The sequence below is a fragment of the Harmonia axyridis genome, chromosome 4, assembly GCF_914767665.1.
Source record: "Harmonia axyridis chromosome 4, icHarAxyr1.1, whole genome shotgun sequence".
Taxonomy (NCBI): Eukaryota; Metazoa; Arthropoda; class Insecta; order Coleoptera; family Coccinellidae; genus Harmonia; species Harmonia axyridis.
In genome coordinates this window covers 11,681,252-11,694,579 of record NC_059504.1, presented here as the reverse complement: position 1 = coordinate 11,694,579, position 13,328 = coordinate 11,681,252, and the positions used below count along the sequence as shown (strand labels likewise).

The 13,328-nt window shown below is 36.3% G+C and overlaps 1 protein-coding gene across 2 annotated transcripts in view; it reads right to left on the bottom strand.

Annotated features, from left to right (window-relative positions):
• Positions 1–727: 727 nt before the first annotated feature.
• Positions 728–13,328, bottom strand: part of LOC123679270 (tribbles homolog 2) — a 200,993-nt gene continuing 188,392 nt past the window's right edge. For both annotated transcript variants that reach the window (XM_045616772.1, XM_045616773.1), the window contains exon 5: positions 728–2,684. In XM_045616772.1, the coding sequence (XP_045472728.1) occupies positions 2,438–2,684 (247 nt within the window). In that variant the 3' untranslated portion in view covers positions 728–2,437. The remainder of the gene's footprint in view (positions 2,685–13,328) is intronic.

Below are 13,328 nucleotides of genomic sequence, written 5' to 3'. Positions count from 1 at the left end.
CATTTATTCCTGCTTCATGTCAATTCTCGTTAATTAATGCATTTATCAACCGTTTGAATCTTTGAACAGAAGATAGAATTATGTATTGCTAATCACGGGGAAGCTTCCGAACATTTGATTTTGTTTATAACATTCAATTAAAATATTAATCTTTCATTTCTAATTGGTCTGTTCCTGTTTCCTTAATGCTGACTTCATTCAAAAATGACAAGTAGTTTGTGTCTATTAGATTTTCATCATAACCATTCTAAACAAAACACTTATTATTTTATGGTAAAAACAGAAGAGGTGAAGTGAACCCACTAGATGCTTTTGAATATCTGTATGTATAACAATATTTCGAATTTATAATTTCTGCTTGGAATAAATGTAATTCTTGTGATTTTTTCAAAATTTAGTGTAAATTTATTTTCGTTCTGAATCATTCCAACAGAAAAGCGTGATTTTGAAGGATAGAACAGTTCTTATTTGTGATTTATTCTTATTACCCAAAGTATGAAAGAATATTATTTCAGTATGCTTTGATTATTTTTCAAAACAATTCCTTAACTATTTTTGGCAATATGTAGTTCAAAAAAGAGTATGATTCACTTTGGTTCTTTACTTTCAGAAAAAAGTTCCTGTTATATTGACAGCTTTTTTCGATTTTTAAAGTTTTCATAGCACATAGATGCTTGTGAACAATTGGGTGATGGGGTGATGGAGTTTTATAACAGAAAAACCATGATTCTTACATAAATAACTTTTATTTTGAAATTATTGACAACAGCAGAAATCAACATCGTGGATGACAAAATGCGAAGCTATGTACATTTTTACATCAGCTCTTAAGTTACATAAATTAGGAAATGAATTAAAACAATATTATTTACAAATATTCAGTTCAGTACTATACATTAATATCGAATGGCCAAATAAGATAAAAACATTTGACCGAGATCACAAAGCTGAATCATCCTTTGCATCACGATAAGAAATTTTTTTCGAAAACATTCAAAGAATATTTTTATAAACAGATTGTGATGGTCGAACGTTAGGAATTTTTATGGATTACGTTCTTTCAATTAGTACAAATTTTACGATACTCATTTAATAAAAAAATTGATTTCGATTATTTTTTTTCCCATAATAAAATTATTTTCATTGCACCATTAAAAATTTCGCATAATTTGCATTCATACATTTTGATTTGATCTCAGAAAAATTATAATCGAATAAAAAATTCCATGCAACTTAGTACCTAAATGGCTCTGAGTTCTCACTAATTACAAAAATGATACAACCGTAATGATAAAAATTTTCTCATTTAAAACTGCCTTCAGTCTTACAGGAGATCACCAAATATCGTGATGCCTTTCATTCAGTCACCATGACAAATATTGCAAGATTTTCAACAAACGAAAAAAAATGTGATTGTGAACATAAAATGGCCTATTGGAGTTGCCGGACGAGTTTCTTGTACTTAAATTAATATTAATAAATTATTATTCGTCAGGCAACTTCGGGATGATAGATTAACAATTAATAAAACAATCATTCTAAAAACAAAACCACATATATCGAAAGTAACATTATGTGACCGAATGTTTCAAGCAGACCAAAACAATAATCACGATTGCCGTTCAAATCTCATGAAAATTGCTAATAGTGATGAGACGGTTAACACCTCAAAATCACGATAGAATTCTTTATTATAAACCAAAATATTTTTTTTACGTTCATGCAGAAAACAAACTTGTATGGAAGTATATTTTGAATTGAATGACTGTTATTCTATTTCCACTTCCTATTATTATAAAAAACAATTTATTATTTTACATTTAGAATAACACTCATTCAAAATATAAAATCTGAAGAAGATATTGTGTAGCTAAACAAAAATATACTTCACTCAATTTTGAGTTAAATAGATTTCGATAAAGTGAACACCGAGTCAATCAAATAATTGAAACTGATTCTTTATTCTACTGGTGCAATAAATATTTATTGCACTCATTCTACTAGTGTTTCGTAAATATGTCTATCTTTCTACCTGTACGAAAAAAATACATTATATGCAACTCGTGCAAAAAATTATTATTGCACTCGAAGCTTTAACGCGTGCAATTATTTTTTGCACGTGTTGTATAAATAACTATTAAATTCGATAATAAAGTTGAATAATTGTAATAACTTGTCTGCTAATTAAAATGCAAAATGGATTTGCATATTTACAGATTATCACAATATGAATAAATTACACATTCTTTGGAACAATGACGAATATCACCGATAGCAATAGAAATGTAACCGTTTCATCACCGACTAATAACAGAATTTCATTAAATTAAATCTTCAGTCTACTTGGAACAAATCCCGAATAACAATTGACTTAAAACTAGGACACAGCACAAATCTTGCACGTTTTCGTTAGGGGATAGAGATCCTATCGAAAAAGTTAGTCATCGAACATACTACACTCCGGAACTAGTTGATCGCACGATCTTGGGGTCCATTCTCTCTCCTCTTTTGCCAACCACGGATGGTAGAGGATGTCTTCTGACGTTATCCTTTCTGAGGGATCCCGCCGCAGCAAGGAACGGATGAGACACCGCGCTCTCGACGAAAGGCATTCGGGTATGGTGAAATGGCCTCTTGAAATTTTGGCAAAGAGCAGCGAATGTTCCATGTCGCTGAAGGGATATCTGTAACAAAAGAGAACACTTTAATTTAGGTTTTGAGAAACGAGACTGAATGAAAGAATACTTTGAGTTTTATATTATCAATATTATTGTGGCAATACACGTTTTACATTTCATAGTCAATTTCTGTTGAAATTTACATTCACGAAATGCAATTCAGAACACCCTGAATTCTGAACCACTTCAATTTTGATGAAATTTGGACGAATTAACAGATATAGAGTGCGCGAACGTGAAAATATCAAGATCTACAGATCTCGCGCTCCCTTGGTCCAATTTCCAATTTTAATGAAATTTGGTATGATATTTGGATTGGGTAGTGTAGTGGGGAATTATATGATGCGCATTTGCAAACGTGAAATTACAGAGTTCACGAGCAAGTCCGATGTCCATAAGCTTTTCCATAAGAATTTTTGCTGTTGCACATTATTCACAAATTTGAAATTCCTGGGACCTTAATATTTTGTGTCCTATTTTGATGAAATTTGGTAGGAAGTCTTGGTTTTTAGGGCATTTCCGATCCTTCAGATATAAGGTGACCATTTCAAAACCTGGGAACCAGAGTCCAGAGAATATAATGTTTTTCGTTATTCTATTCCAATTTTGATTAAATTTGGTATGATTGTTTGACTATTAGTGCTACAGTTCTTTCGGATATTTCAAAGAATGGTATTTAAATTTTGTATTTGTTCTGCTATTTGATGAAATTTGGTTAGGTTGTTTGGGTACTATGGAATTTCAGCTCTTTCCGATACTTGAAAACTTGCCATTTTGTTTTGTTACTATGATTTTGATAAATTTTGTATGGTTACTACGTGGAATTTGGTATGATTGTTTTGTTATTCCAATTATGATGAAATTTGGAGAGGTTATTTGATTACTAGAGCTCCTTCAGATATACGGGGCGCATTTCAGAATCTGGCATTCCAGTGCACCTAATATTTCTCGATTTTCTATTCCGATTTTGATGAAATTTGATATACATAGAATGGTTGTTCGATTAATGGACAGCTCACCTCTTTCAGATATATCAAAATCAATAGTTTTTGTTCTATAATTCCGATTTCGATGAAATTTGGTATGGTTGTGTGGGTACTATGGAATTTCAACTCATTAGGATATTTTAAAACGTGGCATTTCAGGGAACTCAATATTTCTTTGTTCTTCTATCCTGATTTTGATGAAATTTGTTTTGGTTGTTTGGTTACAAGGGAATTTCAGGTAACTCAATATTTTTTGTTTTGCTATCCTGATTTTGATGAAATTTCGTTTGGTTATTTGATTAATAGCGCATTTCAGCTATTTCCGACATTTCAAAACGTGTCATTTCAGGGTACTCAATTTTTTCTGGTTTGATATTCCGATTTTGATGAAATTTGATTTGGTTGCTGGGTAATTAGGGCATTTCAGCTCCTTCTCATAAACAGTGCGCATTTCAAAACCTGCAAAAGGTAACTTAAGATTTTTCGTATTGCTCTTTCGATTTTGATGAAATTTCCTATGAATACTCAGGTTCAAATGGTTCCATACTAACTTCCACTGTGTCCAATATGCAATATGTACAAATAAGAACTTCTCGCATTGACAGTTACATATTTCTAAGCGCTCGTTTCCGAACTCTATCATTATATGAATAATTGGTCCTCGAAAAACCAAAACATAACAAAGAACACCATCAACAACAAGGCAAGGAGGGCCAACTCTCTCACTCCTCATCGCCCGAAACCTCTTCCGAGAGGGTTCCTCCACTCACAACCGATACCCTTCGGCCAATTATCCACCTGTCTTCCCAACGCACGCAAACACCCTACTCCCGTCTCTACGCGATACACACCTAAGGTTCACCTGGCCCCTTATCTCTGGCTGTACCCCGCAGGGGCACCCGAACGAGAAGCTCGCAGTCGAAAAAAAAAATGTTCTCGATTGGCGTACGGCAGGTGTTCTTGGCGTGTCGCTCTCGCTGCTGGCATTCGCGAAATCGTCCGCACACCGGCCGACCCGAAGATTACGGTGTTTAGAGCGAAACGTCGTTTTCGCCATTTGCCCTCGCTGATGCGTCGTCGTCTCGGCAATGACCCCAGGTCGGGTTTTAAGCTGCATCAGGAACGAGTGGCGGCCTCTGCAGAGGGCGTGGAAGTCTATTAGTTCAGTACTTTTGCCTCTCGACTTTGTGTAGTTTTTTTTTTTCGTTTTTGCTAGGTTGGCATTTTTAAGCTATTTGACGGGAGTCTGGCGGAAATTAGAGTGTTTAATATTTTCTGTCTGGTTTGGGGTAATCAGAAATATGGAGCGTCTCACTGTCTTCGGTTTAAATGTGAAATTTAAAATATAACCGACTTGGTGATTCACATATATTTTAGTATAATCTTTTAAGGTTATACTTCTAAAAAACACTATTATGCAAAATATTTTGTTAGTTTAATCCATTTAAGTTTATATATTACACCACAGAGTAATGAACATAGATAGAGGGAGCATATGTCATATTCAGTAAGCAAATTTTGTCCCCAACATGAACAATCAAATTTGACATGAAGCGCGCGGAAATGAAAACATATCAGTGATACGATATTATACTCAATTCGCAAGTTTCTCCATAAAGAACGCACTTATCATGTCCCATAGTGAATCAACGTTTCATATTAACTCAAAATATATTGAAGTGAATACCGAAATATATCGGAAATTCAGAAAACAAACTTCAAGCGCGCCAAACGACGTGACACAACCAAAGACACTAGGCGAATCAAAGTTGCCAATCCTTGGATTTCAGCAGGTAGATACAGAAAATAATGAATATTCTGCTTATTATGAATTCAACAATTAGGGAAAATATCGGATTCCAAATATATCTATCAATATAATATACATTCAAAATGATTATCATTATTACTCTATGAAAAAAAAAACGATTCTAAATATCATTGAATACGTAAAGAAATAAAATTTTATTATACGTATATTTGAAAAACTACAATGAAATCAAGGAATGATTGCCATTCTGTAATATTAGGAACATTTTTTTTCAGTGCGAGTATACATATAGATTACGTTCAAAATGGCTAGAATTAAAATCAAATTATTTCATTGATAGTAATATTTCACGTTTTCATTATCACTTCAATCGACGCAAAATATGTTTTTCGAATTGAATGACGCATGATATACATATTTGCCTATGTATTACCTCGATTAGTCATCCCAGTAATTCATTCACAAAACAATCTAAGGAAAGTGAGCATGTAAATATTTCAAATTCAGATATGTTTCCCTCCTCAGGTCAAAGTATTTGCAGTTTTCAAAGATAGTAACAAAAAACTGAGTTGGTTTAGTTACACTATTTCTAATTCAAAAACGGCCCAACCGGTTTTTATGATCTCTGAATTGCGTCGATTACCAAAATAATCATCAAAATTTCGGAACAATAATGGAAAAAAATTGAATACCAAAAAAAAGCATAGCCAAAACCGTGGTCGCGTAATATTATCTGACCTCACAATTTTTTAAATTTCAAGAACAAGGATTGACCTCTGTTTGACCGACGAAATATTGGACATCGATCATATAGTGGAATTACAATTGGTGCACAAAGTTTGCATTCGAAAGGAAGATGAATATTACAATTTCGATATGAAATTCCGGGAAATCGACAAAAATGCAAATGTTATCATAGGAGTTTACTAGAATTAATATAATGATGATTAATAATTTCGAAACCAATTGTGCAACGAAACGAATGCCAAATTCCTGACAAGAGATGTAAATAATGCATCAAAATGTTCAATGAACTTACATCGACATTAGACATTGTATGGAAATGTAAAAATCTCGAAAATAAGAATTATGAATTGATTTAGTCGGGAATAACAACAAAAGAATTCTGGAATATAAAAATCCGTCTGCAAGACAATTATGCCAAAAACGTTCCAACAATTTTAACCGCCAGTGGCGTCAGTCAAACTCTTTCTATCAATATCAAAAGAATCGGTTCTAAATACTGAAAATAATTGTGGGAAACTTCGAAAATTCTATATTCCACCAATTCTAAGACATCATCAAAACCAAACCCACGCCCTGATTTTATTTATACCTTCAACAAAGACCCGATAGACGCGGAACAGAGTCTTTCTACCTGAACCCAACCCTCCATCAAGTTGGTCCAGCTGCAGATTTCACCGATCCGGGTTATCTCTTCGAAAATTTCACTGCCACCACTAACACATCCGAAAAGAATTAATTGGGACAGGTGCATCGAAGAATGGGAAGGCATAGAAGCGTCTTCACGTGAGATCTCGTGTGTGTGTGTTGTAGATGGCGTCTTACGGCCGTGAAACGAAAAGGCGAGATTTTATTTTTCGAGAAACTGGTTTGTGCGTCCTGCCCCACTGCCCCTCTCCCCTTTTGTTCCCATCATCGGCGGGCGGTCAAATGCAATCGCGAAACGGCTGAAAAAAATGACGCGCTGCGTTAAAATGGGATTTTACGAGTGAGGCTGGCGTTCTAGAATCATTACGCGGCGGACCATTCCGTTGTCTATTGCATTCTCATACTTCATACTACATTCTGAACAACTTTTCGTCGATTTACCATTATATGCGATCATAAATACAAATTTTCATTAAATTTGGATGAACCTGCAGATATACGCGTAGAATATGCGCGAACATAATCCTGGTCCAACTTAAATGAAATTTGTTAGGTATGATATTTGAATTGATTAGTGGGAAGATAAGCTCATTTTGCATATTATGGTACGCCATCGCAAACGTCGAATTACCAATATCTCAAGATTTCTTGTTCTGAAAGTTCGATGTTGATGAAATTAATTACGGGTATATAGATCGGTCCATAAGCGTTTACAAAAAAATTTCAGCTTTTGCGCATATATTATTCGTATTCACAAATGTGAAATTCCTGGTACATTGATATTTCATGTCCTACTGGTCAGGTTTTGATGAAATTTCGTATGAAGTTTGGCGACTAAGGCGTTTCCGGATATACGGTGTGCATCTTCATTTGTGGTATTCCATATTTTTCGTACTACTTTTCCAATTTTGATGAAATTTGGTATGGTTTTTTGATTACCAGAGCTCCTCCAGATAAACAGTGCGAATTTCAGAATCTTGCATTCCAGAGCATCTAATATTTTTCGTTTTTCTAGTCCGATTTTGATGAAATGGTTGCTCGATGGGACAACTCAGCTATTTCAGATAAATCAAAATGTTGCATTTCGGGTAATCAATAGTTTTGTATTCCAATTTTGATGAAATTTGGTATGGTTGTTTGGTTTTACTATGGAATTTCAACTCTTTGGGATATTTCAAAACGTGGCAATTCATGGAATTTATAATTTTTTTGTTCTTCTATCCCGATTTTGATGGAATTTGGTTTGGTTGTTTGGTTACTAGAGCATTTAAGCAATGTCGAATATTTAAAAACTTGATGAGATTTTATTTTTCGAGAAACTGGTTTGTGCCCTCCTGCCCTCTCTCTTTTTTTGTTCCCATCATCGGCGGGCGGTCAAATGCAATCGCGAAACGGCTGAAAAAAATGACGCGTTGCTCCGTTAAAATGGGATTTTACGAGCGAGGCCAGAATTCATTACGCGGCGCAACATTCCGTTGTCTATTGCATTCTCATAGTCTCATTCGAGAGAACGGAGAATTTGTTATTTGATTTCATACGCTGCAGGATTCCTCACGCTCGCTCTAGCCCTTAAATTATATCGTAGGAGTACGTTCGGACTGGAGCGACCAGTCTTATTATCTTTAATAGTCTTCGGCTACCGGTTTACGTCTCTGCCCACCAGAAGACTGGCTGTAAATTAAGCTTATACCAGCACACAGTAGGATTAGACCCTTTAGTCCGTTTGTCATCAATATCTTCGAAAGGTTTTTCGTTGGGATTCGAATTGACCATATTCACCGTCGCCATATTGTTATGCGACAATACCAACTACCCAGTGTTCCCAACGGAGAAATATTGAGTTTACTACAAAAATACCGCTAATATCAAAAATACTATCAGCCATAAAGACTATTCTTCCACTGAATATTTCCAAAAATGGAGCGAAGCATTCATTTATACACTCGGCCACAATTAATTTGTTCAGAAAACCACCTTTCACTAATCTTTTTATTTCCAAAAGGTGAAATTTTTGCACAATGTTGTCCCAAACAAGCCTATCTGGCGTAGCAGCCAGAAAAGGTACACATAAACTTCACTTATAAACTTTATATTGTGGAATTTTTCTAGTAAACTCAATATTTCTCCGTTGGGAACACTGGGTAGTTGGTATTGTCGCATAACAATATGGCGACGGTGAATATGGTCAATTACACCGGTTTGAAGCTCACCAATAAGATTGAATACATTCAGCTTGATGCTTTGTTTCACCCACTACTGAAGAGCTCTTAAATTTACACGATTATATAAGAATATTCTAGTGGTAAACACTTTGGTTGCGAAGTTTTTGGAGATACAAAATTTTCATCCATAAATTCATATTTAAAATTCCACTCATTCGATTGGAGATGGAAATTTACCCCTGAAACTTTGTTAATATCGTTAAATCCGCTGTACTGATCTTCCTATATTGAGAATCTTAAGCATTCACAAAGAGTGTATCAAGGTTTCATATTAAGCGCCTACTTGGTTTTCAAGATGACATAGCGCTGCTTATTCTTTCATCTGCGAAAAATTTACAATCTTGTGAAACTTCCGAATTATAAAAGTACTTGATAACCCAGCACTGAAAATGGCGTATCTGCAAAAAAGAAGTTTTGAGGAACATATTAGCCTTTAAAATCTTGCATTTGTGCCATATACAGATTCAACTGAATCAACATCAAAAAGGAATGTACGAGAAGACATGTTGATTCAATTAAATCTGTGGATGGCACAAATGGAAGTCTTTAAAGGCAAATATGTATCTCAGAACTCCTTTTTTGCAGATACGCCTTTTCCAATTAATAAGGAAGAATAGGCGTCTTGCAAGAAATTCTGCTCCGTTTTGGTAACACAATTGATTCGATCGAATGATATGAATAGCTAGTAATCCCGACAAATTGAATTCCTATAATTTAATTTGCATTTTTGAAACAATTTACATAATGTTTCATTCATTTGAAACTTCAAACATCGAATTCTGATTTTTACCTTCTTTCGAATGCAGAACAATTTTAGACCAATTGTAGGTTTTCTACGATAGAGACAAAAGCAACAAATAAAAAATCAGGCCCTTCTCGAATTATAAATGGTGTAATTGGACATGCAGTTGAAAACAAATACTTTATTCGCCGTCAAAAACGGTCCAGAACGAATAGAAAAACGCAAATGTCAGTTTTAAGCCCCACACTGTCAAACATAAAACGCATCAGGTCAACCGCGTTGACAAGCCTAGTTCGACCTGAAACCTCCCAATCGTCGCCAAACATTTGAATGGATAGGAATGGGGTCAGGCTGTCCAACAGAGCGACGTCAAACGTACAAACACATTCGACGCTGAGAGTGAAAGAGAGCGAGAAACGTCATTAATAACCACTGTGTATTCATTTGTCAGTCAACCCTCGAAAAACTCACTGGAGACATGTGTCGCCCCCTTGCGGACAAATAGGACCTCGCACAATGCATACCGCACGTAATTAATCTCCGCAACTTTCCACATTCGCACGAATTGAAGCGTACACGGCGCTTTTACCCTATTTCTGTTGAAACTGGGACGAGTGTGTGTGTGTGAGTGTGGAGAACTTCGGCCATTACATTAGACCCGCCGCGTATACGTCGCGACGCGCGATAAATTAGGCGCCACTTGCGCTCATGTGGCGTTGATGGGGCGACCGGACGTCCGAATTTTATTCGGGACACGTGCTCTAGATGGCGATCCGATGGTCGAGTTTGGTCGACTGGGGGGGAAAGAAGTCCTGTAAATCATCCGGGGAAGTGTTTTCACGGTTGTAAATCTGGATTTCGGGCAGAAAAAGACGGAGTTTACATCGTCGGACTGTGGGGTGTTTGCGAGACGAGTCTGAAACGGGCTTAAGCCTCGGTGGTTTATGGCCGGGTTTTGAGGAAGTTCTTTGTCGTAGAGTGTATATTGTATGTCGAGGACAGGCGTGTTGACATTATCGGGTGGCATTGTTGCGTCTCCGTATGGATGTATTTTAGTATGACGTCATCGATGACGTATCTGAGTTGTCTACCTTAGCCATGAAGTCGATGTACTTATTATGATTTTGCTTATTTATTCAATTGGGATTCGTTGTTTTGTGTTCAATTTGTATCTACTGTACTAATTGATTTCAAGAGAACTGAATGAATTATAACAAATCTTCCAGTGTATAAAAAACGTTAGGAAAAGAATCTCAACATTTGGATTTGAGACAATTTGGCAATGACATTTTCTTTCGATCGTTAGCACCACTTCATTGCTGAAATGAATGAACTTTAAGAGAATCACTGCACTGAAGCAATAAATCTTTTTATCAAATGATTCCAAGAGCCACTCTTGACGAAACCATCGAAGTGAGAACTTCGAAATGGCGCATCATTTGAATCTTACCCTCTTCATTCAAAACGAGATGCTTAAAAGTCTGACTACTACCCTTAAGATAGCAAATTTTCAACATCGAACACTTCCTATTGAAAATCCCATCCAACAAACGAACCTTATTCGAAGAGCCAGTGTTTGTGAAGTCTTCATCAAGAACATTAATGACCGCAACGCCCAATTCGACTCGAGAGCCTGTACAAAAAAAAATTCCGCCACCTTTAGCGTTTAATTGGGCCCTCAAGCCGACGGCCATTACTCTCCAACGACGTCGCGAAAAAAGAAGGGCAAGAAAACGTTTCATCGCCATTACCGCAGCCAAGAGTGAATCGCGAAAAATTCCGGATAACCGAGACCATTCGTTGAAACGCCATTCTTCTTCTTCTTCTTCTCCGCCCGTCAGCGACAATTAACCTAGACGGGCACCGCAGAACCATAAGTTTCCATTTCAGCCGAGCGATTAGTTCACAGAATGCCATTACTACTGATTAAAATTCAACCAAGGACCGATATGTTTGGGACTGTTTGTTCGCTCGAGTTTTTTTTAATCGACGAGTTGAGGTAACTCGTTTGCACAGCGTAATTTGGAAGAGTTCGAATGAATACTAGTTAGAGTACAATTTGCTTCATCGAGAGGGAACACCACCACGTGGCATTCTCTTGATATGTCAATATTTGCCTAGAGGAGGAGGGACAAATATAATATGCGGTGTTGTCAGAAAATTGAATAATCAGTAGAAGTTATGAATATTTCAATAATTCCGACTTTCGTCGAAAGGAAGTACTTTAAGAGCCTTTTTATAAAATTTTCTTTTGCCTTTTTTGTGATGATTTTTTGTGTAATTTGTTTCAAGAATATTTTTTGAACATATCAGTGCTTTTTAAGGATACCATATCATAAAAAGTTACCAAAATTAGGTAAAAGTTTTTTCTTTCGTAAATTAAAATGAAGAAATATTACAATGTTATTGTTTGAAGACAATTATGAGAACACTCCATGAAAATCGTTGATTTGTAAGAACAAATATTTCTTATTTTATTTTGAACTGAGAAGCCACGTGGTGGTGTTCCCCCTTTAGGGTACAGATTAACTGTACAAGTTGTCTTTAGAAAGATCTGTTTTTTTTCAATTCATTCACAAACCAGCAGACATACCTCCTCTTACTCCTCCCCCTATTAGATTCTCGAACCTGCAGCAACTCCATTAGTTCATTGTTTCATCAAGCGGAGCGGTTCTCAGTTAACTGGGATATTGAAATTGGTTAAGCCGGACGAACGATGAGGGGGGTCTATACACCGTATCTCGTTTGGGGTCTGTATTGATTCGGAAGCGGCGATGGATTTGAAAAAAAAACGGAGAAACTATTTAACGGAAGATTTACTTTGGCGAAAAAAATTACAACAACTTGATTGAACTAAGTGTGAATACTTTTCGTATTATTCGTTATTGGTCGAAAATAGTGACAATAACAGGTGTGTATGATATAAATGTGAATGAATTATTTTTTGTTTGTTTCGTTGACATTTTCAATCGGTTCGGATAGATAGTTTTGTGGATGTTTTCACAGGTTATGGGCCCAGCCGGCCCCAAAAATCACTGAAAATAATGCTCAAGTCGACGAATACAATATACTCCCTCTATCTATTTTTATCTCTCTATGGAATAATCCATCGGCATAAAACAACTTAAAAAAGTTGCCTGCTTTCATTTCAATCGCACCTAATTCTTATTCGCCTTTTATCGTCTTCAAAAAAGCCGAATTCCCCTCATTCCCTTCGAAACCCGGTCCAGAAATAGCCCGATAAAACCCGGCGACCCGAACTCCGGGCCATTTTCCAAATCCGCATATCCAGATCTATCGGCGTCCAAATGTTGTCCTTTCAATTCCCACACTCCGGGTCCCTACGGGCAGTGAAAAATCGTACGTTCGTCGGTTCTCGCATAGGGATAGATAAGTCGCCCCACGTCGTACGTTATCCGGTAGTAAAGTCAGATAATGCGTTTCTCTCCCGGAACAGGAACTCCAGATATGTGGGTCTCGGGGGTAATCTGGCATGCTGAGTGGTTGGCGCATTATCTATTTATGTTTTCGTTTGTC